The following is a 26,612-nucleotide window of genomic DNA, read 5'->3' as shown; positions in this document are numbered from 1 at the left end:
TCTCTGATTCTTCATTTTTGACTTTATAATAGGCTTTTAAAGCTAGGATATATCACAAAGAATGACAAGCATCACTTATATTTAGTAAACCAAGTTTATTTACATTATACACACTTTGCCATGCAGCTTACTAAACTGGACTCTAATAAGCAAAAAAGACAAGCACACTGCTATTTGAAAAATGGCTTTATACAAAAGAATTTTTTCTAATGTGGTGAGTTAATTGCAACCCTATAAACTGCTCTAGGTAACTGAAAACAGACAAAGATAATTTAAAAATGTTCCTCTAAAGTCTAGGTAAGGAGTTTTTATAAGTATACACATAGGTAAAATTAAAACTAGTTTTCTTAAATACTGTAGCTGGATAATACAATTTTCATCTTATTTTAATAAACTGATAAAATAAATATACATAATTACAAGGCTCAGATGTGTAGGTAATTTAAATCTTCTTTAATGTTAATGTTTTAAAATTTATCAGTAGTGCTATGCACACAGTAGGTGGTCAACAAATGCTGACACAGACGTTATTACAGTTGACAGCAATACATAGTCATTCTTTTATAACAGATGCATTGTAGTAAAGATAAAAATGAGATGATCATTTTTTCATGATAGTTCAAAGAACACTGAAATGCTTACATTTCCCCATAGTCAGAAGAAATAGTAATTTAAAATCCAAGAATACTCTTTTTTATATTGTACGCAATTATAACAGAACTCATAGATTCTGAAAAAGCTCAGTCATTTTAATATGTGAAAGAAAGTAAAACTCAAGATTCCATTGTTGAGTACAGTTTATAATAAAACTGGCTCCATACCTAAAATGACTTGTCATTCCCCTCATTTTTAACTTAACTAGATACCTCTTTTGGCCAAAATATGTATTTAGGAGCAGTATCATGTAAGCCACTAAAAGATGCTTTAGGAGAAATCTCCCATGTCACCCCACCAAGACCACCTTACAACACTCAGCATACGAACTGAAATGTGTGGTGACACGGGTGCTGCAGCCATTCTCCGCGGGGCACTCCATCAGCCCTGGGCATGGCGTGCAGCACCTGCCAGAGGTGACCGGGAGGACGTGCTCCTTGCCTAGAGAATTCGTATTTCAAAAGTACTACCCTAAAAATAAGCAACACACTTTCCAGATGCGTAACTGAGGCACATTAACTTTCTTAATACTGGATGTATAAAAGGCATTTTTGGAATAAGCTTCAATGTCTTAAAAAAAAAAAAGTATACAGTTCAATCTACTTTTCTGAGAACAAGTGGATATTTAAAACAGCTAGTTAATTCATTCAGAAACTGGTGGTATTTTATGCTCAATTTAAGTTTTTATGAATGCTGTAAAAGGTTTTATTTATGCACATGAAGAGACCAAAGAAGAAAGTTACATTGTGATAGGGCAGTGAGATCTATTACTATAAACACAAGCTTAATGTTTCAGATCTGAATTTTATACTGTTGATACATACTATATGTATGGAAATGCTAATACACGTATAAACAGGACTGGAGCACAGGTGAATCATATCACCATCAGTGGGATAATGCATGAGATCTAAGGCGTAAGGTTCAGTTCCGGTTCAAGAACAGGGCCATCTGATCCTGTGGCCTTGAGAGTAGCACCCATACAGTTGGGACCCCATCATCAAGAAATGTAGGACTACAAATTAGACATGAAAGTAATTCTGGAATTTTGGGATCAAAATCCATTCTCAGGAATTCAGTTATAATATGGAATTAAATATCTGGAAGGCTTAGGTGGCTGGTGCTTGGTTATTAGAGCACAGAATTTGTTGCTTAGTCACATCCTTAGTTTCTCACTCAATTATCTATTATAAAACATCAATGTATGTTTCTTTCCTCTTCTCAATACTCTTAAAAGACTTAAGTTTTGTCTTGGCAAAAAAAAGCAATGTTGCTAAGGAAAAGGGAACCTGTAGCTAAAGGAAATAATTTAAGTGCCAGTTTCTCATTATCTTGTAAACTGCCCTTGCCTTTATTAGACACTTAAATTTATGACAATAAAAATATCTTCTATTGAAGTAATCATACAGGATGACTCCAGCCCTTCCTAAGAAAATGAAGCTGGTGTTAAGCAAAATCAATCCTCCTTCTACACTGGCCACAGTCATTGTTGCCAACTACATGCTTTTATGATCACCATCTAATTTCAGCTCTCTGTATAGACAGCTCAGTTTTAAGGGTTGTACAGCAGTTATGACTGCAGATCCCCAAGTATATTTTTCCACTCTTATAAAGCATTATTATACATTAAACAAGAGGAAAAAGGAGAAAATAATGGGAACCTTGAAAATAGTAGGGTCTACAATTCCCCATTGTATATTGCTTAACAACTGACTTCACCAGGTGGCCATACCTGAACTCACAAATGTGAAACATAGTCAGGACAAGGCTTGCTGTGCCTGTACTGCATAACATACACAGTTGACTGATGCCACCAATACAACATCACCACTGCAAGGATGTGCCATATCTGGTGGCTTGATCCGAGGTAGTTTAGCTGTCCTGAAAGAGAAAGTAAAAAGAAATAAGTTATTAAAAGAAAAATACACTACCACCTCTTGCTAGCAATAGGAAAACTTTGGTAGTCTTGGTGCCTGGAGATTAGAGATTTTAAGTATTCATGTGAACTTTGGAAATACCATTCTAGTAACCAGGCGTAGTGGTGCACTCCTTTAGTCCCAGGCACTTGGGAGGCAGAGGCAGGAGGATAGCCATGAATTCGCGCCTACTCTGAGACTACAGAGTGAATTCCAGGTCAGTCTGGGCTAGAGCAAGACCCTACCTTTGGGGCAGGTGGGTGGGGAAGAAAAAAAAAGAAAGAAATACTATTCCAGTTTTGTTTTCAAAAACCTAACTCAGTTTCAGGAACTCAACTGAAACTTTACCATCCATATGTCAATAAATAGGTGGTGGAATAGATGGGGCAAGGGAACATAAGATAGGCAAAAGGAACTAGTATTACAAATAGGGAGTGGTTTTAGGTACAAACTGGCTTGAAGCAGACCTGTCAAGGCTGAATATGAACCTGCTAGGAGCAAGTTTTACACAGGTATGGAAGGAAACAGCTCAGACTTGAATGTGATGTTGACTAATGCAATTATCTTAGTAAAGAATTAACTAAAGTTATTCAGTTCATAAACAACTTTAGAAAACAAATTTAATTTCTCTGTGGGGCTAAATGTTAAGTTCCAATGAGATTAGATCATTAATACATGGGGAACTGCCCAATAATTGTCAGTAAATAAGAAAATATGGAATTGTAACAATTTCAGTGTAAGCTTTTGATTACCCATGGCACTCCTGTGGTTGTTGATACAAACATTCTCTAATGCCCTCTTTCTTTTTGGTTAACAAAAATACTACAGAGCACAGACTGTAAACTGCAAATTATCAGGTTATTTCTGTGTGGATGCTTAGCTTTTCTTTGGTGCCATGGACTCCGATGACTCCTTATGAAGCCCATAGATTTATTTACTTATTTATTTATTTGAGAGAAAGTAAAAGAGGCAGAAAGACAAAGAGAGAGAATGGGTGGGCCAGGACCACGGCAAATGAACTCCAGAAGCATGCACCACCTTTACATCTGGCTTATGTGGGTCCTGGGGAATTGAACTGAGGTCCTTTGGCTTTGCAGACAAGTGCCTTAGCCACTAAGCCATCTCTCCACCCAGATTTGTTTTGAAAGAAACAAAAAGGGGGCCAGAGAGATGGCTTAGCACTTCAGGCATTTGCCTGCCAAGCCTATAGACTCAAGTTCAACTCACCAAGTCCCACATAAGCCAGATGCATGAGGTGATGCAAGCATGCAAGGTTGCACATGAACAGTAGGTGGCACATGTCTGCAGTTTGATTACAGTGACTGGAGGCTCTGGCACACCATTTCTCTTTCTCAACACACACACACACACACACACACACACACACACACTAAAAAAAATAAACAGGATTACTATCTTATACTAGAGATATACTAACACCTTGTAGATCAGTGAATCTACAAGCACTACTGTGGCATTTATGTTTTAAAATTTTAATCTGAGCTGTTTGAGGTATAAATTTATATCCCAATATTCAATGTCTGCACTGCCCACGTTTCCTTCATCCATGAGAGGCTATAAACATCTGAGCAAGTGAGACCATCTCCTCAGACTTCTGTAATGTACTTGCAGTCAACCACACACAGGCACACTTATGTTGTGCTCATCTTAAAGAAAAGCCATGTCATATTTGACCTTTTGTAACTGTCCTGTGTTAAGACCATTCTTACCTGCCAGTTTAAATATAAATCTAAAAACACATGGTCATAATCATATGGTAAAAAGATCCATACTGGTCTGTGATGAGGAAATAGTTACATATGCATATATTTATGTTTTAATTATCTTTTGTAGAACTAAGAACTAAACCAAGGCCCCTTGCGCATGTTAGTTAAGTGCTCTACCAGAGCTATTATACCTGCAGCTCTGGAAGTTTGAACAGAGTTATTAAACGTCATATGAAAATGTAACAGAACTGTACTCTTCACAAACTGGAGACATATTGTAGTTGTATTCACAAATCCCAATGTCTATACATTTGGCTTTTTGTTTTTTTCACACTACTCATTCTTATTTATAGCTCAGTGGTGAGAAACAAGTTTACAGAAGAATGCCTGAGGATTTCTCATTTTTCCTCCTTCCCTAACACAAGTGAGGAATGGTACACTGCTATCTCAATTCAATTTGGAAGTGCTTTTTTGTTTTTAGAAGGAAGCATGAATCCAGTCCTCCACTGCTGCAAATTATGCAGTCAAGTTTTCCACATGTGGGAAGTCAGCACAGTCAGAGTGCAATGGATAAGCCTCACAGCGGGAAAATCACCTTTGTATTCATCATGGTATCTCCCTTGGCAGCTAATTATTTTGGAAATGGTTTGTAGCCCAGGAAGGAGGAGAGACACGTTTGCAGTTTGGACTTAAACTGCTCCTAGTCCTTCAGTCCTCCAACTTGAAGAGGATTCCAAATGTCATGTACGAGTCAAGCTGGTGCTTGCCTAATGTGCCTAGTTCTTGCCTTTATGAAACCACGTTTACCACGACAAGCTCGAGGGGACATACTATAATCATTCTAACATTCACTTGTGCTTACTATACACTGGGAACTACATTATGTTATGTACACGTTCTCACAATGATCCCAGGACAAAAGTATTATCCCCACGTATCAGATGACGGAGAGTGACTGAAGGTCCACTGGTAGAGTGCCCCGAGTCTGACTGCCAGCACTGCATAAACCAGCAATGATAGCACATGCCTGTAATCGAGGTAGAGGCAAGAGGATCAGAAGTTCAAGATCATCCTTTGCGGGGCTGGAGAGATGGCTTAGCGGTTAAGCGCTTGCCTGTGAAGCCTAAGGACCCCGGTTCGAGGCTCGGTTCCCCAGGTCCCACGTTAGCCAGATGCACAAGGGGGCGCAAGCGTCTGGAGTTCGTTTGCAGAGGCTGGAAGCCCTGGCGCACCCATTCTCTCTCTCCCACTATCTGTCTTTCTCTCTGTGTCTGTCGCTCTTAAATAAATAAATAAATAAATAAGATCATCCTTTGCTACATAGTGAGTTTAAGGCCAGCTTAGGATGTAAGACCCTGTCTCACACAAAAATAAATCATGTTTCAGATGAGGAACTTGATCTAAGGAAACTTACATAACTTATCCAGCTTATGTTGCTAATAAGTGGCTAATGTGTCATTTGAACCTAAGCAGTCCAACTCCAGGGCTATAGTCCTAAAGGTTGCAAGTACATTTTGTAGAAGTTTATTGAACTCTAGCCAGTGTACTCTTCATTTTCACATGGAATTCTATGTCCCCCTTACAGGGAAAAATATTTCTTTTTCTTGAATGGATGCCTTGTGAATGTTTTGAAAGACATAAAGGTTCTTCACTTTTGTTTTCTTAGCACTGATATTAAGAAGCTAAAAGCCAGAACTGTGACTTTATTTCTTGGGTAGACTCTGTATGGAACACATAGTCTCTTCTCCCCCAATAATTCATTCCAAGATTCACACAGTAGATGACTGAAGCTACATACAGTACCAATAATCCCTATGCATGCTGGATGACAAAAAGTTTTGTAAAATAACATGTAATAATTACATTGAAACTTAGGTTAATGTGCTTTCTCACCTTTGGATCAATACAAATACACCTTTAAAGTGTGGTGTCCTTCAGATAACTAAACCATAGATAAGACAGGCACTAATGTACTGAGAAGTGACCCTAAGCCTAGTTTCTGTTTTGCTTTTGTCTCTTCCTATATTTCTTGCCTTATGTATACATGCATTAAAAACACCACTAATATCAGTTGGTATATAATAAGAAAATGGCAGCTAATGGTAGTAGCTCCACTTTAAAAAATTAACTGACTGGGTGGTGGGGGGAGGGGAGGTAGGGAACTACCAGATTCTGTGTCCTAACGCCAGCTTTGTCATGAGTCCATAACTCTAAAACAGTGGCAACACCACCTACTGGATCCAACTCTCATTGTCAGGACAAAGGAAAAATCTGTGAAAGCCAGTGAAATCTAAAACTGTAGATAGGGCTTGGAATTAGAACAACCATTTAATAATATTGAACAACTCAGTCTAAGTTTTAAGTCTTTGAAGCACTTTCTTCAAGCATCTTTCAGAATAGGACTACAAAAGCATGATAAAAGTAAAGCCTACCTGGGAAGTACCGTTCTGGAACTTTGGAAATGTAGAACAGGAAAGCAAGAAGAGCGATCACATACATCACAACTACACGTGGTGCAAAATCCTGGAAAGCAAAACATGTTTTCTCTGATTTTCCTATTGCTACTGAAATCCCATATTTTTTTTTGAGTACAGATGTGGGACTTAAGATTGCTAAATCCCAATTATCCTGTTGACAGTCTCCAGTAACTCCAGCTTTGCTTTTATTCTGCAGGAAGTGGTTCACAGGAATGGAGTATGGTTCATGTCCAAAATGTCAGGCTACTGAATGGCCCAGAGCTTTCCCAGTGACTCTGATGGCCCTGAGGGGGCTTGGTGCCTCTGCAATGCAGGTGCGGAATACAAGGAGTGTGGGAGCAGTTACCAGGGAGTAAGTAGGTTGGAAAATCTAAATAGTCCTGCCCAGAACCAAAGTCCCAGATACATGGTCCTCTTGAACATGACATGTGAAGAACTCCATCTTGGTGCTGACTCTGTGGAAAAGATTTCTCCTGACCAAGAAATCAGCCAGATGGAACATACACAATCTGGTTACAACCCAATTCCAATAATTTCCTTAAGAAATAAAGTCAAATTTCTCTTTCTTTTTCAAATCCTGTATTCTTCAGGAAAATCAACCTCAATTTCTTAAATATTCTAAAACAAAATTCACCCACATGTTTGGATCAACCCTTCCAGAACGTTTTATCTTGGGTAAAGGAATCTTTTTTCACCTTTTAAAAATAAGTGTTTTAGAGAATTTCTCTAAAGGCCTGTTTGCTTTCTCACTAGAATGATCTTTGATTACATTAGAATTCCATCTTTGTCTTTCTATACTGTATTTCTAGTTTAAGTTTTATAATATGGTTATATTCTTATTTTTTCCTAAGATTTCTCCAAAACCCACTTTCTTAAAAAATCTTGATCTTTTTGTCTTAAAAGGGGACATATTTACTACATCAAAATTTTAATCACAACTGTATTAACAGCCATCCCTTCATTTCTAATTAGAACTGAGTCTAGGGTGGCTACTTCCCATGAGGAATAGAAATCACTGGGAAAACAATGTTCCATATGCATCAAGATTACCTGTGTCTTCATGATGCTGTCACAGCTTTCTCCTCATCCCTCATCTTTTGAGGCAAGCAGCACTCTCCTCAAAGTATCCTGATCATTATATTATAACAGAACCTTTTATTACCTTTTAAAATATATTATTTATTTATTCATTTACTTGAGAGAGGAAAGAGAGACAAAGAGAATGGGAATGCAGGGCCTCCAGCCACTGCAAACAAACTCCAGATGCATGCACTACCTTGTATATCTGGCTTAAGTGGGCACTGGAGAATCGAACCGAGGTCCTTTGGCTTTGCAGGCAAGTACCTTAACTGCTAAGCCATCCCTCTAGCCTTTATTACCCTTTTTTATTACTCAAGTGTTTTCCTATATGTTGGTGACAACATCTAACATTCAGGCCTCTTCCACTGAACTGATTCTTTTTTGGGGGGAGAGAAACCATCACTGAAGTACCACATTCCAGACAAAGGGTCCTTTACAACAAGCATCCTTTATACCATCTATCTTAGAATATTTACTTATATTAGGAACTTTCACATTTTCTCACTAGCACACACAGCATTTTTACAAGGTTCTCTAAGAATGTGAATCTTATTTACCAGCCTCTTCTGAGGACTGTGGAGTTCTCATTGGTTTTTTTGCACTGCTTCGGCACAGTATCTGAACTGAACAGCTCTTAGTAGGCTGAATATGCTTCTCTGGTTCCAGCAACCAGTATAATGTTGTTTGTAAATGTTTCTCACTACTCTCAAACTCTGTCCTTAATTCTAAACCCCATGCCTACCTTTACATCCCATAGAGCTCTTAAAACCAACTGGTCTGACCAAAAGCCCTTCCAAATTCCTCATTGCTTACCCCTCAAAAGAAATCAACTGTTCCCACATCAATAATTTGGTTACTTTTTTCACTGTGCTGACCCAGCAGACACCACTGAAAACTCTTCAATTCTCCTCCATAGAAAAAGGACTTAGGAATTTGCATACCAACGGGAACAGAAAAAAAGATCTAAGAATGTTATTTCACAGAATGACACATCAGAAAGAAACGAGAGAAACTTTACATCTATCTTTGAAAGCTACAGCTGAGAAAATTATGGTTTCAATATCCAATAAAAATATGCTTTCAAAAGATAAAAGGCTACTTACTTGGCCTAATCATACCACTTTACCCAAAAGAAATAAAACTAAAAGATAAAACCACCAAAAATACTGACTATACTCAGCGTACCTGTACAATAGGAGCACTGATTCCCCCATTGAGCCAGACCCAGTGTAGAGTAGGGATGACACCATATCCCGAAACAGAACAGAAGATGACTGAACGGAGCCTCTGCCACTGCTGTGTGAGGTAACTGGGATGAATCTGCGCAAAGAACACCGCCAAGATCATAGCCAGCACGGTGATCAAGTACACCTGGCGCCAATACTACAGTGAAAGGGAACAGAAATTCAAGTCTGTTATGAAGAACAAGGGAAGGAAGGAGTAATTTTAGCTTTGGCACTATACATTACAGACTTTATTTACTCAGTATTTTCATTCCAAGCAGAATTTTCCTTTATTTAAAAAAATGCATGTTCCATATACCTGTTAAATAAGATGATAAACCAAATTCCAAAGTGAACTGGTAAAGAATCATATTTATTCTGCAGAATATCTTTCTAAAGACCTGGTAGAAAGAAAGCAGACTGAGACATGGCCTCCCCAAGACTGTGGGAGGGGCAGACATGTAAGTGGGTGGCAATGTAATAATATTGTGATTGAGTCATGAACAGAATGTTGTAGAACCACTGATGCAAGAATAATGGTTACCTAGGGTGGCTCACATGCTTCTCAGAGGAAACAACATCTAAACCAGGTTTGGAGGAAGATATAGAATGTGTGGGAGGAAGGAACTCTCAAGGAACAAAGCAGCAAATGCACAGAAAAGTTGGAGAAAGGAAGCTTAAAAGGCAGAAGAGGTCAGGCTGAAATGTCATGCTGACACTGGGGACTATTGCAAGACATGAAAGCTTCACAGGATGATGCACCCCTGTAATTCTAGAGCTCAGAGACTAAGGCAGAAGGACTGTGAAGTCAAGGCAGGCCTGAAAGACATGGAGAGACTTTATTTCAAAACAAAAACTCCAAAGGCAAATAAGAAAGAATAAGATGACATGGTAATTTTTTTTGCTCTACTTTCTTAAAATATTCTTTTTTATTAAAATAAAAACTTTATTTTTAAAAAATTACGTAATTCCTTTGGACTATCCTCCTTTCTCTCCCTTTCCCATCTTTCTTCTTTCCTCCTATCTTCTTCCATTTTAATGTTTTTGTTTTTGCCTTCGTTCGGTGATATGGTCATTTCTTAAACTGACTTATTAGAAAGAGTATTTTTACATCAGTGTAGAAGAGAAGAAGCCAACCAGACAGACATTAGGGTAGTTTACCCAGAGAGAATGGGGCTGGGTTGAAGCACATAGACATAGACACCAGATTCACAACCATTTCTGAAGTAAAGGATGCCCTTAATGACTGGATATGAGAGAGGCCAGAAGACAAAGACAAAGACAAAAGCTTGGCACTTTTCAGCCTGAATGGCTTTAAATGTTCAATTTAGAATATATTAAGTATGGTGGAAGAGCTTGTGAGATATTTAAATATACAAGTGAGTAGTAAAAAGGCACATGTATTGACCCAAAAGTCAGCACTAGATAGAAGAGGTGGGGGTGAATATAACATAGATACAGTATATTCCTGTATGAAATTTGTCAACAAAATATTTTTTTTAAAAATTAAGAATTCTTAACTTTGGCTTCTGTAGAACTATTTACTTCCTGAAATCCTATGTGAGACTGTAAAACACATGACCAAATGTATGCTCTCCTGAGCCAAGGGTTTCCAGACTTTCTCAAGGCAGCATGTGTTCCTTGAAAGGCAAAAGGCCACCATAAACTGAATACTTGGAAGTTATTAGAAACCAGAGAGAAGAAAGTATTTTTTTTTTCTTTATATGATAATAGAGTATTAGTTCAAGTAGTTCTTTTCTAAGGTTTTTTTTTTTTTTTTTTTTTTTTGCAGGGTGGGAGGAAGTGGGATAGAGGTCCCACTCTAGAAACTGGTTTCCAGCAGGGGACACTGCAAGCTACAAAATCAACCAGCTGGACAAGATGTACACACCTGTGAACAGTGGCACATAACCTACGTGATAACGAAGGGCTCTCTGACTGGATATGAAGCCTGCTCAGTGGAAGAGAACTCATACATGGTACTGAGAACCAAGCTAGAAGCCCATGCACAGAGTCCAGAGAGAAGCCCCCACTGACCTTTGGCCAACAAAAGTTGCTATGCCCATCCAAAAATCTAAGTAACTAGACGTTATCACCATTAATACATACTACTCTCACTCTTGTTTTGTCTTGCTCTCTGTTTTGGTTTACAAAAACCAGTAAACTCAGGGAGAACAAAGATTCATCAATATGACAAGAAAAGAGAGCTGAATGCCTAGCATGACCCATCTCCATCACATCTGCCAGGACCCAGGAGATACTACAGAGGAAGTGATGATCTAAACATGAGTGCTGCTCTCACTGCTAGCTTGACAACCACCTCCAGGGAGATGGCAATAGACAGAGGACACTCACTCAAAGTGCCTCAAAGTAGAAATTCAGATGTTGCAGACAGCTTATCACTTAGTTTTATAGAACATCTGTCAAGGCTTAGGGAACATTGTGGAAGAGGGGTGGGAAGGAGTATCCATTGTCCCCCACACCCAATAGTAATTTGAATGTATGTCCCCCACACCCCATGGTACTTTGAATGTATGTCCCCCATAGACTTAGGTGTTTTATAAAGCTTGTAACTTGGAACTTGAGGCTGAAGGAGCTGTCACTAGGAGGTGGATCCTGGGGTCTAGCCCAAAGGTGTATTTGGGGGAGGTTCTAAATTCCAGCCCAAAGGTACACAAGGAGGTCTGAGGTTGGGAAAGGGAGGGGTGTCCTGCCTGCTGCTGGTTTTGTGTTCACTGCTTTTTGGGGTTTGCTGGCTGTTTGGTTGTTTCTCTCTGCTTTGACATATTGAAGCAGTATCTTCTGCCAAAGATAGAACTTCCCCCTTCATTTGTAAGCTTGAAATACATCCCTTCATCCTATGAACTGTGTCTGTTTGATAGCTCATTCCAGCATTGTGGAACTGACTACTACAGACCCTAACAGAAACTAACTAATGATACTACCAAGAACACTGATAAACCCACTGAGGACCCTCAGTGGATTGGGGGTAGGGAAGAAAAGATATAAGAGTATAATTTGATAGGAATATGATCATCCACCTAATAAGGTCACATAATAAACTTCATAATCAATTAAAAAAAGAGTAGTGGGACTTTTTGGAAGCAAGAAGGGGTAGAGAAAGGAGAAGGGGGATACGGAAAAATAGAGAAAGGTGAGGCAGCAATGGAAAATACATTTTGTACATACATTAAAAATTGTCAAAAAATAGATTAGGAATTTAGCGGAGAGGCAGAAAAAGGAGGGTGTTGAGAGGAGACTATGATCATGGTATGCTGTATACAGATGCTGTCAATAAAAAGTTTAAAAAAGAAACCAATTTTAGTGAAATATAGAATAAAATAATCAAGTAATTCAAAATATTATGTGACTATACTTAGGCTCCCAATTAGCATGTTTCTCTTAAGTTTCTGAAGGTACTAAAAGTTTCATGCAAAATGAATAAGTTATTCATTTCTTTGTAAAAAAAAAAAAAAAAAAGAACAGTTCACTGCTAAAATCAAATCAATTTACCAAATTAGTTCACATATAGATTTTTATTTTATGCCTATGGCATAATGTAATTAGACCTGAAATACAAGTGGCTCACACTTAAGTGTATACAACTAACAATACTCTTAGCATACTCAAAACTTAATTTATAATCTTTTGCTGCTAGTTCTAGATTATCAGACATATTGAGTTTTCTTTCATCACGTGGAGACAAGGGTCCTGAGCACAGGGATTATGTGCTGTTGTCGGTCTTTCCAGTCAGCCGTTCCGAACACTGTGGCTTAGAGCACCTGCTACATGGGGAGAGGGCAGCTTAGGCAGGACAAGCTCTGCTCTTTGGGAAAAATACTAGAACTCCTAGGAGGTGCACTGTTCCTGAGGAAAAAGTATAGATCTGAGTCTGAAAAGGAGGTAAAAGGACAAAAGGAAAAAAAAAAAATCAAACAATATGATAGGAGAACAAAGGTGACAGCCTTCCTTTTCAATGTTCTGAAACTGAAAGAGTCTTGCTATGTAGTTTAGCCTAGCCTGGAACTCAAGATCCTCCTGCCCCATGCTGCTACTGAGTCCAGGGACTATAGGTGTGTGCCACCACACCTGGCTATCTATGTATATATATTTTCAACGGAAAATTAGCAAAATAAGTATGGAACTGATAATAAATATTTTGGATCATAGGGATCTTTCCAAAAAATAAGTTTTTGCTCACACTGAATTCTGTTTATGCTGTAAGTTAATTATATGTTCAGAAATTTAAATGAATTATTGAAAGAAAACTCAAAACTTTTATGCAAGGTGAGAGTATGAAATGTTTTAAGCTACTTACATTATTACAATAAAATGCATAAAATACTCCTGAGACATAGCAGCCCAAAATTCCAATAGAAATTCCTGCATAATCTAATGCCATCCATCTTCGACACGTTTTTTCTGACCGATGGCAGGAAAAAAGGTGATAACCCACTGAACAGAGCATACAGACCTATGGAAAAGAAAAAACAATCTTAAAACAAAGTAAAACAAAAGAACTGGAAGAAATTGTTTATGACATTCAGGGAGAGGTTTAAGAGAACAGGTTTTTGAGTCAAGCACACCTTGCATTGATGTCTAGCTCTGTGCCTCATATTGCAGATGCTATGTCATGTCTATGTAGGTCTCAGTTCCTTCATGAGCAAAATGGGGACAACAATCACAAAAAAGGAAATTTTAAATGATAGCCATTTTATAATGTAAAATTATAAATAAATATAAAAGAATTATGAAAATAAATGCAAATATTTTTATAACATCTTCCAAGGATACATTGATCATGTATGAGATTTTTTTTTAAAAACTAACTGATAAACATTAAAAATAAATAAAATTTTAATGACAAAAAGACATCCACTTAACACTTACTTTTAAAATCAAATAACATAACTTTAATGATGTAAAAAACTAAGCCCATCCCACCCAACCTATTCCCAAGAAGGAACTAATAACAATGCTATACAGCCTCACACATATTTGATATTTTCTTTTCACGTACGTAGTGGTACATGTATACATGCATTCCTATGATGTGTGTAAGTTCATGTATGTGTAGATACATGTGCATACTAAGGCCAGAGGTTGACATTGGGTATCTTCCCTCAATCACTCTCCACCTTATTTCTTGAGACAGGGCCTCCCACTGACCCTGGAGCTCACTGATTCAGCTAAATGAGCTAGCCAGCAAGCCCCAGGGAATCCTCTTATCTCTGCCGCCCCAGTACTGGGATTCCAGTCACGTGCTACCACACCCAGCTTTTATGTGGGTACTGAGATTCGAACTCAGGTCCTCATGGTTATGTAGGAAGCACTTTACTGATTGAGCATCTCCCCAACCCTCCTTCCAGAGTCTTTTAATTCATGTGCTCAGTGCCTGTGATATAATGCAAACCATGATAAATTCTTTTTTTAAATATTTACTAATGCATTCATTATACCACCTGAGTAACATTATACAAAATTACTCTTAAACTCTTAAGTAAATATGGTTTTCTTATATCTAAGAAAAATAAGGACTTAATTTTATTTTTTCCAAATTGATGGCAAAGCTAATATGATTCAATCAGCTGGTCCGTACTTCCTCTGTCCATGAAGTATGCATTGCAAGGGGATATAAGAGTGAAACCTCTACTCTCCAAGACATTTTGAGAAACAAACAAATACTGCTATATAAGAAGTCTAATATGGGGGCTGGAGAGATTGGTTAGTGGTTAAGGCATTTGCCTGCAAAGCCAAAGAACCCAGGTTCGATTCCTCAGTACCCACATAAGCCAGATGTACAAGGTACCACATGTGTCTGGAGGTCTACATGGCTAGAGGCCCTGGCATACCCATTTTCTCACTCTCTCTCTCTGCTTCTTTCTCTCTCTCTCAAATAAATAAATTAAATTAAAATTTTTAAAAAAGAAGTCTAATAGAAAAAGTTATTCAAGAACGCAATGAAGAAATCAAGAAGGGAGAGACCTGGGCTGGAGAGATGGCTTAGCAGTTAAGCGCTTTCCTGTGAGGCCTAAGGACCCCCGTTCGAGGCTCAATTCCCCAGGACCCACGTTAGCCAGATACACAAAGGGGTGCATGCGTCTGAGTTTGCAGTGGCTGGAGGCCCTGGCGCACTCATTCTCTCTCTCTCTCTATCTGCCTCTTTCTCTCTCTCTGTCACTCTCCAATAAATAAATAAAAATGAACAAAATATTATTTAAAAAAAAAAAAGAAGGGAGAGTCCTATCTTGTGTCTGTGAATCTGTGGGTGGGAATGAAGACGAAGAGTGGAAGGATCACCACAGGAGGGCTGACACCTGGGCTGCATCTTAGGGTACAAGCTAGTATTCACTAGGGACATTTAAAAAAGTACAAACACATCATTAACGTAATACGATAAAAATACAGAACCACTAAAGAATATAATATGGTTTTCTTCTTACAATTTAAAGTACTATACAACACAATGTTTTAACTTGACTAGGTATGACACTACTGAAGATATTAATTAAGTGCACCCTTACAAAGATATAGACTAGACAAGCTAAGGCGAGAGATTACAGAAACAGCCCTGCCTGGGGAATAGTGGCACAAGTTTATTAGGACAATGACTGGAGGAAATGAGGCAATATGAAACAGGTTCAAATGAGAAATATTCTCTAAGCAACACACTACCAAGACAGTAAAATGGACAAATATTTGATTGATACCTTGTTCATTAGACCTAACCTCAATTGACAGATTCAAAGACATTCACTAACAATGAATTTAGCCACAGTTCCTTCCACTGCTTCTAATTCTTACTAGCCTGTGACTTTTTAAGCTATTAGGCTATAAGAATTCACTCACCCAATTAAACCTAATTCTAACAAGTTTGATAGTAGTCTCTAATTATCCCTGTGGCCATGCGCCATAAACCTGGAAGTATTATGGTGGGCATTCTCATTGTGCTGCCACTGCCCAGCTCAGGGCCTTGAAGTCTACAGAGACATTAAATATTTAATAAACTAACCTGGAATTAGGATTTAAAAAAAAAAAAAGGAAAAGGACATGTTCTTGATGTATTTCTTGGTTCTTTAGTGCCAAAGTTTTAAGTAAATGATGATTGTCTGAAGTATATGGTGCAATGAAAACAAAACATCTGTGCAGTTGGTTTATAGGTTCACCTCTCACAATGAACAAAGTGCTGGTCTGAGTCTGCCAGGGCAAAGTTAGATGATAAGCTTTCTCTTTTCACTTTCCTGTTTTCCTGTATTTTGTATTGTTTATTAAAATGTTGACAGGCTTATGACCCACATTTTGTGCTTTAAAATAATCCATTTGAAAAAGTATTAACTTAATTTTAAAAGGCACGTCTGTAGATCCTTGGGAAAATCACAACTGTAATATAACGAATAAAAACAGAAGTTAAAAAATGAATAGAAGCTGAAAGCATATGAAACCAAGCAAATTAAAAATGATCAAAGGCAGCTAACATTAAAGCATTAGTCAGCAGAGGCCAAGAATCTAGAAAGGGCCATAGTGAGGGACTTAAGGGGAAGGTATAATAGAAATAGAGGGCCATGGGCTGGAGGGATGGCTTGGAGGTTAAGGCACTTGCATGCAAAGTCAAAGGACCCAGGTTTGATTCCCCAGGTCTCATGTAAGCCAGATGTACAAGGTGGTGCATGCATCTGGAGTTCTTTTGCAGCAGGAAGAGAAACTGGCATACCCATTCTCTCTGTCTTTATCTTTCTCTCTCTAATAAATAATTTTTTTAAAGAAAAGAAAAGAAATAGAGGGCCAGAATACTGGGAGTGAAAAGGCTCAAGTGGGGTCAGGGAAAAGGGATGGGGGAAGAGTAGGCTTCACCAAAACTTAAGACATGAAAAAGCCCATTGGAAATTTAATTCATTGTTAGCTACTTTAAAAATACAATTTTTAAAAAAGAGCTCGGGCAGAAGTACCTTGAAGGGGCAAATAAATGCTATGCCCAGAAGCCAAAGGTTGTTATAGGTAAATCCCAGTGAGTTATTCAGGGGGTTCTTCTGAGGCCTCCAAAATAATACAGGCTATAGCAAATGCTCTTCGTTGCCCACCAGGACTATTTAGTTAAGACCTTAGTCCTGAAGATACCACATCCTTTGGTTGCAGAACATTCAGAGATTAAGTTGAAACTGAATGGAAGCCTTCTCCCTCATGGTTACCTATCATAATGCTAAAAACTGCTATGCAGAATGCTGGAAGGGAAAAGTTATCAACAGTCTTAACCAGCAATGGACCCTATATAAGCTACACAACTGGCCAGTCAGGCAAGATGTACAATGACTATTATGGCAGTGACCAACTTCTAGCTGGATTTGAGGCCTACTTCCCAAGAGAATTCATGCCTAGAGCTGAAAAACCTAGTCAAAAGCCTATAGCTTGGGGCTGGAGAGATGGCTTAGCAATTAAGGCATTTGCCTATAAAGCCAAAGGAACCCAGTTCGACTCCTCAGGACCTACGTTAGCCAGATACACAAGTGGGCGCATGCATCTGGAGTTTATTTGCAGTGGCTAGGCCCTGATAAGCCCATTCTCTCTCTCACACACATAAATAAATAAATAAATAAATAAATAAATAAATATCATTTTTTAAAAGCCTATAGCTTGGAAGGTTATAGGCCAAGAGGCAGAAGCTACTACTGTTGTTTGCTGAATAAATATGCTGTGCCCATCAAATTGCCCTCTAAGTATTTGTTTTTATGCCCATAGGTCAGTGCTGGCTTTCACCTTTGGTCAGAGCAGCTTTTTTTAGAGATAGCAGTAACTATGGGGAGACTCAAAACTCAACAAAGTGCTGAGAAGCAGTGACTGTTGAGTGTTTAGCAGTATATAAGACATATACATCACTCTCTCTAAGACTCAGAGAACACTGCAGAAGAGAAGGCAGAAAGAAGGGGAGGAGTGCTTTGGAAAACTGTCTGCCAGACATGAGGTGGTGGTTGCACTTATTTATTATCTCATAACACATGTAATTATCAGCACAAAACCTGAGCACTATTAGGCCCATCAACGTTCTGTCACGTATGATGGCGCAGGACAAAAGGAAGGATATCAAACGAGAAGAGGGACTAGTTAGAGAGAAAGGGTTTAGTGAAAGGGGGACTTGGAGGGGCTACAATGGTAGTGTAGGGTATTATGATCAAAATACATTATGTAAATATATGAGAATTGTCAACAAAAAGGTTCAAAAGCATCAGAACAACAGATTAATAGTAGCAAGTAAGACAGTAAAATAAAGGCAATATGAAGATAACAAATCTAAAAATCATAGAGATGTTGTACCAGCTTTGTTTGTTCATTTAGTTAGACTTACTGACCATGGGAGCCCTTCTAGTGATCCTCCTGTCTCCACCCCTTCTCAGTGCTGGGATGACAGGTAGTCTAGCCATTTCTAGCTTTTTACATGGGTGCTAGAGGTCAAATTCAAGTCCTCATGCTTACACAGCAAGTGTTCTTGCCCTCCGAACCATCTCTCCAGGTCCCCACAGGTATATTTTAAGTAGGGGAAAAAAAAAAAAACAACTTTCCAAACAGGTTTTAATTACACACTAGGGATCTACTTCAGCCAGATAATAGAGTAAAATCAGAGTCTTATCCTGCTATTAATCATAAAACAGAGATGTCTAAACAGATAAAAAGCAAAAAGCAGGGTGTGGTAATTATGTTTATTATAATCCAGGCACATGGGAAAGGGAGAGGCTGAGGCAGAAAGACCACAGAGTCACTGTTGTCCTTGGCTGCCCAGCTGAGATCAGGACCCTCTCCCACAGATTAAACAGAAGAAGAAAGAAATAAATATCATCTCAATCTGTGCAATTTAGAGGATTCCAAATATATTTTAACAATAAGATCCAAGTATATGTGAACAGGCTTTTGTGGTGCTTATGTCATGGAAGTGAGCAAGCTGAGCCATGTGCCCAAAGGGGCTCTTCAAGTAAGTGTTGGATCTAAAATAAGGCCACCTGCCCAAACCTGCCCAATAAATGTTTTCTTTTCCTATAGCAATGTTTGTGAAATGGCTTACCTGGAAGCAGAAAAGACAAATAGAACAAATTACAAAATCTTCTCTGGATGCACTAGCTGAGGGTAACACGGAGGTCATGTCATAGATTCCCAGGGTGAAGAAGAGAAAGAAACCCAGCAAATGACTCCAGATGTTTACTGTCTCGTTAGATAAAATAAACAAGCTGGAAAGTAAGCAGACATGAATTTCAGATTGATACTGGCCCATAGTATCAGCATTCAAAGGTTAGTGATAATTTCAAGAAGTTGTCCAACACTTGCTACTTTAAGCCTTTAACTCTATCTGTGCCTTTCTAAATTTGGTAAGTCATTTAACCAATAGTACCTATAACTCCCCCACCCCTACCCAATTTCCACTAATCCTAGGATCTTAAGAGCTTTTTGGTGCTTGACTCTACTATCATACTGACTAATTATTTGACTGCATCATTTTTCTGAATAAGAGTGCCTTGTGCAGATTACTGTCTACAGAAACGAGTATGCGATCAGAAACTATACATTAGCTAGAAAGCTAGAAATGGAAAGCCTAAGCACAAATTTCAAATATTTTTAAAGTGCCTGTGAAATACAAATATAACATCAAATGGACTTAAGAAAATTCATACAAATTGATCCACTGGAAGGTTAAGATAGACATGCCAGAACAACTTTGCTGTGCAAGCCCAGAGACTAGTGTCTAGGTGGAGGGAGATTTTAGAATGGGAAGGTCCTTTAAATGTGGGTACTGTTGGTCCTTGTAAAGTGTCTTGACTACTAACTTGCCTGGGCAGCACAAGTGGGTAGAAATTATACTAACTAGCTATGTGCACCAGTCACTATAGTCTCACTTTCTTGTTTTTACAAGTGGAAAATATAGCAGTGTCTCAAATTAACTAATGAACATCAAGAATAATGTGGATCTTGTATCTGGAAATCTGGACTTCATCTTGTATAGCATCAAATATAAAGACTACCTACAACTGGGGTAAGGGCTAAAAGCATGTTCTAGAGAACATCTAAATACAGGACTGTTTTGACAATACTACTTCTGCCTATAGCCTCAGAAAGTTTCATTTTCTCTGAATAACTGAACACAGTTTCCATGTTCTTTCTGAGGAACAGAATCCAGGTAGAATTGTCAGGTCATACAAAACTGTCTTCAAATACTAATTCTGTCTTGGTCACTCTTAAAAGTGAAAAGAAAGAGCCGGGCGTGGTGGCGCATGCCTTTAATCCCAGTACTCGGGAGGCAGAGGTAGGTGGATTGCCGTGAGTTCAAGCCACCCTGAGACTCCATAGTGAATTCCAGGTCAGCCTGGGCCAGAAGTGAGACCCTACTTCAAAAAAAAGGGAAAAGAAGCAGTGGGGAGATGGCTCCACAATTAAAGGCACTTGCTTGCAAAATCTATAGACCCAGAATTCAATTCCTCAACTACACAAGTAAAGCAGGACCAGACAGGGATTTGTTTACAGCAGCAAGTGACCCTTGGACACACACAAGTAAATAAGTGAAAAAAGAAAAAAAAAACGATAAAGCCAGGCATGGTGGCACATGTCTTTAATCCCAGACACTGGAGACAAAAGTAGGAAGGTTGCTGTTAGTTTGAGGCCAGCCTGGGCTAGAGCGAGACCCTGCCTCAGAAAACAACAACAACAACAACAAGAAAAAGTTAAAAACCAAGAGGGTAAACGTAGAACCTGGGTAAGACCAAGTTGGTGGGAAAATCGCTTACAAAAATATTCCCAGTGGAAGACTGATCCTCTTTTATTGTAAGAAAAGGCACCTAAAACAGTCAATAACCATCTTCATGATCACTTGTTCCAAATTATTAGGAATAACAGCAACCATTCACTGAGTGCTTATTAAGTTCTAGGACATGTTTAGCACTTTACACTTAACCCTCAAAACCCTCTAGCAGATATTGTCATTACCCCTAATTTTGCAAGGGAGGGATAATGCTCTTAAAAGTTAACTGCTGCTTAAGTTCTCATGGCTGTCAGAAGCCAGTTCAGACACTTGACTGCTTGATCCAACAGCTCAAGATCTAATGCTTTATACTCCAGGAGACTTGAATTCAGATGCTACAATGCAGAGGACCACCGTTAAGTGGGTGGAAAGTAGGTAAGTCAATTCACTGCCTGTCCTATCCTCCTGGAAGTCCATAGCCACAGCCTGGCCCAGCTCCAACTTCTTATGTCATGATTTATAGGAGGCACTGGGGAGTAAAGCTGTAATTAGGATAAAAACTGTGAAGTCCTGTTGCTCATCCATTAAAGCCATAAGAACAGACAGTAATGTCACGTCTTGACCATGAGTCACAGAAATACGTTCAAAGCAGAACAAAAGGAAATAAGGATGGGGACAGACTGTGCTGGATCAAGAGACTCAATAGCCCACACATTCTCGCACTGGGGTTTACCACTTCAGTGATCCGGAGCTAAGCCTTTGTATCTAAATTCTGCTAAGGTGGTAGCTGCCCTTTGACAGAAAAAATACTCTAAAAAACTGTAAGATCAAAAATTTTCAGTTTTTTTTCAACACATGGCTTCAAGGACTCTGTTTACGGGTCTAGACTAATAATGAAATCCCCTTCTTGGAGATGCTTCCAAGGTGCTCTAGTGGAGACTGGGTGCCTCCTTACAGCTCTTTGCTACAGGTGACTATTATGTAATAGTGTAATTATCTTTTTAGTGTTTGTCACCCAGGTTAGACCTTTGTAGCTTCATGGGAACAAGAACCACGTCTGCTGTTTTCTGCAAGACCTGGTACAGTCCTAGTACCTAGCAGGGGCTCTGTAAGTACTTGCTAGATGAGTGAATCAGGGCTTTCTAACAACAGTGTGAACTGGTTTCTATTAGAGAGGAATTTAGCTGGCCCAAAGCATCTGATTTCCCAAAGGGTTGTTCTTAAAACAACAAAGCCCAGGTAACCCAAAGCGAATAATGGTCCAGCCACAGACATTGTGGTCTATTCCAGCGTGCATGAAGGATGTGAAAGCGCTTTGTAAATAGCAAAGCAAGCGCCACAGGAGAACTGTCAATGACGACCACTGTCGGTGCCATTGTCATGCGTGGCTCCAGCGGGCCCGGGGTGGGAGACCAGGTGGCAGAGGGGATGAAAGGATGGGGAGTGAGGAAATGATGAACGCGGGGGAAGGGGCGAGGAGGGGCGCCGGGCGAGGTCAGACCGTACCTTTTGATGCAGAGCCTGGAAGGCAGGTAGGCCCGGTAGCCGTCCGTGATGTACGGGTTGTCTTTGAGGGACACGGGGATCTGCTCGTAGGTGTAGAGGCGGATGCCGCGGGGCACCAGCACCGGCCAGTACTGGTAGCTGCCCAGCTCGATGTAGTGCGCGCTCTTGAGCAGCTTCTGATGCATGGTTCCCCGCCCGGGAGCGTTCCCCCGGACCCGGGGAGGGGGCTTCCCGCCGCCGCCCCCGCCCCGGCCCCGCTCGCAGACACCCCGCGAGGACCGACGGCGCGGCCCAGGTCCCCGCTCCGCTACACGCCGCCGCCTCAGCGCCCGCGCACCGCCCGTGTCGCGGGCCGCTCTGACGTCAGCGCGCCGCTCCGCCCCGCCCCGGCCCGGCCGCGCAGCCCTCGAGGCCCCGCCCCCGGCCCCGCCCCCAGGCCCTCTAGGCCCCGCCCCTCGGCTGCTCGGGGCTGCGGCGGGCGGCTGCGCGGTGGCCTAGGGTTTTCTCCCCTGCAAAAGCCTGAAGCTCCAAACTCCAGGAGAGCGTGCAAGGAGTGCTCCTTTTCTGTTTTGGGGGAATTTTTTTTTCAATTGTTGTTTATTTTTCTTTATTTCTTTGAGAAAGACAGAGAAAGAGAATGGGCACACCAGGGCCTCCAGCTGCTCTAAACAAACTCCAGATGCATGCGCCACCTTGTGCATCTGGCTTACGTGGGTCCTAGGGATTCAAGCCTCCAACCCGGGTTCTTAGGCTTTCACATTCCAACCCTCCTTTCTGTTTTTAATTAGAAGCCTACGAAAGGGAGGGAGTGGAAAGGAAAATGGCTAGAGCTAACTCACCCCCCCCACACACACACACACTGGTTGGCTTATGTTGGAGGGACACACACACACACACACACACACACACACACATACACACACTCACACATCATCCGAGGTGCTCTAAACTGCAGCCAGGTCCTTGGAGAAATTGGGAATGGAGCAAACCCGATGCGCATGGAACAAAAGCCAGACAGGGGCGTGCTGACCCATAAAGCAAAGCCCCCACACGTTTGAAACGCAGACGACTACTCCAAGTGAGTTCTCTGGCCGCAATAGGATGGAACGGAGTCTGCAATGGAGGAACCGAGAATATGGGCGGGCGAAATCACAGTGAAAATTAGGAAATCTACTTGCCTAACATAATGAGGTAGAACAGAGCAAAAGCATGTGGGGCATAGTGACAACAGTGCTCAGTGGTGGCTTTGTTTCAAGCAATCGGTTTTGCCATGCCGCTGTCTATACACAAGAACAACACAACGGACGAAAGTACATGCTTATGTGTAAAGCCCCAAGCCCGTTGTTGGCCACTATGAAAGAAAAAAATCATTTCCGCAACCATTGCAAAGTTCCTTACTGAGAACCTATATTAAAATTTTTAAGATGGGAGTGGTGGTGCACGCCTTTAATCCCAGCACATGGAAGGCAGAGGTAGGAGGCTCGGTGTGAGTTGGAGTCCAGCCTGAGACTATATAGTGAAGTCCAGGACAGCCTGGGATAGAGCGAGACCCTACCTCGAACCCCCCAACTCAAATTTTTTTTAAAGAGAAAATCATGTTCATTTTTAAGACAGTGTTTCAAGTGACCAAAGTGACCCAGGGAAATGTGTTTTTCTGTGCTGTCTGATGAAAGAAGTGAAGTGTGGAGAAACACGACTGGATAACAAGAGCATGATCTGACAGCGGTGCACGGAGGGCAACAGCAAGTTCTCAGCTTCTTCCTGACTTCAAGGGCTTAGGGAAGTACTCTTCTGGACTGAAGGCCTTCTGACCAAGTTTCAAGTAAGGTAGGTCAAAACGTTCTTCATGACCATACTTCACAGAGAGCAGCAGAGAAAACACTAATTGGCCTTTCTAGGTCTCATGGCTCATTTTGGAGAAAGGAGTTCTGGTTTTAATTATCTTAGTAGGAAGAAATTCTGGTGTCTTTGCCCTTACGGGAGAACAGAAGAGAAGAAAGGAGGGCAGTAAAGAGCTTCTTGCTTCTGAGACCTTCTCAATCTCTTTCAGCTAAAAATACTGCATGCATACTTTACGGTAGTTGGTTTGAAGCTTCCAAAGCATGCAATAATCACTCATACCTATTATTTGTTATCAAAGTGTTAGCGATGTTGGATCGTTTTTGAGATACAACTTTCAAGCACACAGCACCCTAGTTTGAATTCCTGTTCAGTTCATTGTATAAATTATGTAAATTCTCTGTGCCCAGTTTTCTTATTGGTCAAATAGGAGTGAAAATACTACTGGGCACGGTGTCAGCATTGAACAATGTTAAATGCACATACTGCTCAAGGTAAATGTGAACTGAAGTTTCCAGAAAAACAAAACAAAAGCAAACAAACAAAACCCAGTTACATCTTTGTCGAGATTCTACAAGAGTTGTAGAAATTCTCTGGAAAGATCACTCTAATGCCACAATGAGTGAATAGAAGAGTTTACTATCTGGGGGCCAAAAAGCTTGAGATAGCCCTCCAAAGAAGCTTTGGCTGGAGCTGAGATTTTATTTCCATTTTGTAGTTTTCATAGCCAAGGGGAGGGGTTAGTGAACAAAAAAGATGTGTCAATTTGCATATCAATCATTTCTGTAGTCAGGCCACCCTAACAATGACTCCATTTTACTTTGCTTAAGTCTAAACTGTCTTTCCTTCTTATCATCCCTTTGGGCACTTTCTGGATAGTTCCTTCTTTGGGATTTTTCCATCTGCTGACAAAGATAAATTTGAGCTCCTCAGCAACTATGTCACAGTAACTCAGTGAATTAGTTGAACTTTTAGTTTCTTTTCTACCACGTAAGGTAGACTGACTGATTTGAACACTGTGTTGTGGAGAGTTGGAACATTTCAGATCAGAGACTGTCTTGGCCACCTTAATAACCATTCATTGCCCATCTCTGAATCTGATCTAACTAACATCCTGTAACTTTCACAGGAGACCTATTAGAATGTGTTAACAGACCATCAGCTCCCAGCAACACAAAAGTTTAAAAACATTTTTTGTTTGTTATTTATTGCTTGAGAGCGACAGAGAGAGAAAGAGGCAGAGAGAGAGAGAGAGAGAGAGAGAGAGAGAGAGAGAGAGAGAGAGAGAGAATGGGCACACCAGGGCCTCCAGCCACTACAAAGGAACTCCAGACGTGCCCCCCTTGTGCATCTGGCTAACGTGGGTCGTGGGTAATTGAGCCTCAAACTGGGGTCCTTAGACTTCACAAGCAATCGCTTAACCACTAAGCCATCTCTGCAGTCCCACAAAAGTTTAAAATGTCATCAGACAGAACCTGAAACCGACATCAGAGATTTCTCCATTTTATTGTAACCTGCCTATGTGATATTTCCACTGAAGTTTTTGAGAAAAAAGTCTTAATTTATGATTTTCTTTTGTGTTACAACTATGAAATGTGAAGAAGTGATTATCTTGCTGGAATATGTTACTTGAGGCAACATAAATTCACATTCCTGGGCCAGGGTTACTCATGTTTGTTTCAAAAATTAACTATCTCTTAGTCCCTTTGAGATGAGAGCAATGTCTTACCAACAGTAATGCTGAAAAGATAAATTGAAATATTCTCTGAATGGACATAAATGACATCTGGAGGAAGTAAAACATATTCGTAAGCCAGGGGGCTAAAAATAATATTTCAGAGCTTAGTGTCTGTGTAGTGTATTAACTCTGGAAGGTTAATATGTATGGGAATTTTCTTTTCCTAGTGAAAGGAAATCATGTCTGGGCATGCCTGACAGTTACTTGAGTGATTTCTTTTGGAAAGTAACTTGTATGTGAATTCTTGCTGACACCACTGATTCTCACTGCTGACCCAAGAAAGATCAGTGGCCACTCAGTTAATTGTGCTGACACAAAATGAATGGTAATAATTTGTACAGCCAGTATCTTTGTGTGTGGGTGGGGAGTATTTACCTAGAGATATGGAAAAAAGAGCCTATAGGCTGGTATTTGAAACATAAATAGACAAATTACCTGAAATGATCAGATGAGATGCTGTTGTGTTATGGAAAGGGTGGGTGTATTAGTTACTTTTGTAGTTGTTGTGATCAAATATCTGAGAATAAGCAGCATAAGGAAGAGTTTGTTTTGACTTAAAGTTCCAGGGATACAGTCTATGATGGCAGGAAAGGCAGAGCACCAGGAGGGAAACCAGCTGGGTACATTGGATCTACAGTCAGGAATAAGGAGAACAGGAAGTGGGATTAGGTTATAAAATCTCAAGCCCCAGTCCCTGACACACTTCCTTAGGCAAAACTCTATTCCCTAAAGGTTCCAC

At 40.1% G+C, this 26,612-nt stretch overlaps 1 protein-coding gene and 1 non-coding gene across 4 annotated transcripts; both read right to left on the bottom strand.

The window, feature by feature from the left end:
* Positions 1-80: 80 nt before the first annotated feature.
* On the bottom strand, positions 81-22,564 carry Paqr3 (progestin and adipoQ receptor family member 3). Of its 3 annotated transcripts, none has more exons than XM_004653376.2 (6): positions 22,297-22,562; positions 19,126-19,288; positions 13,396-13,551; positions 9,040-9,237; positions 6,730-6,820; positions 81-2,535 (listed from the first exon to the last, which is right to left on the bottom strand). In XM_004653376.2, the coding sequence occupies exons 1-6, from the start codon at positions 22,479-22,481 to the stop codon at positions 2,393-2,395; spliced, it is 936 nt and encodes a 311-aa protein (XP_004653433.2). In that variant the 5' UTR covers positions 22,482-22,562; the 3' UTR covers positions 81-2,392. The 3 variants fall into 3 exon arrangements, with proteins under 3 accessions (XP_004653433.2, XP_045000605.1, XP_045000604.1); XM_045144670.1 differs by lacking the exon at positions 22,297-22,562 and adding an exon at positions 13,664-13,732 and having other exon boundaries at positions 19,126-19,264; XM_045144669.1 differs by lacking the exon at positions 9,040-9,237 and having other exon boundaries at positions 22,297-22,564.
* On the bottom strand, positions 4,776-4,932 carry LOC123458869. Its single transcript, XR_006635820.1, has one exon. It is a non-coding gene; the product is annotated as a U1 spliceosomal RNA (small nuclear RNA).
* Positions 22,565-26,612: the final 4,048 nt, after the last annotated feature.

This window comes from Jaculus jaculus, chromosome 2 (genome assembly GCF_020740685.1).
Source record: "Jaculus jaculus isolate mJacJac1 chromosome 2, mJacJac1.mat.Y.cur, whole genome shotgun sequence".
NCBI classification, from domain to species: Eukaryota; Metazoa; Chordata; class Mammalia; order Rodentia; family Dipodidae; genus Jaculus; species Jaculus jaculus.
Note: the sequence above shows the minus strand (reverse complement) of the source record. Positions and strands in the feature narration are given on the sequence as shown.

Bases quoted from the DNA above. Each gene is read 5' to 3' on its own strand.
- Paqr3 (XM_004653376.2), bottom strand. From the start codon at position 22,481: ATGCATCAGAAGCTGCTCAAGAGCGCGCACTACATCGAGCTGGGCAGC. The intron at 19,289-22,296 runs GTACGGTCTGAC...CTTACTTTCCAG, and splicing joins TCCAGGCTCTGCATCAAAAG to CTTGTTTATTTTATCTAACG. The intron at 2,536-6,729 runs GTAGGCTTTACT...TTTCTCTTTCAG, and splicing joins TCCAGAACGGTACTTCCCAG to GACAGCTAAACTACCTCGGA.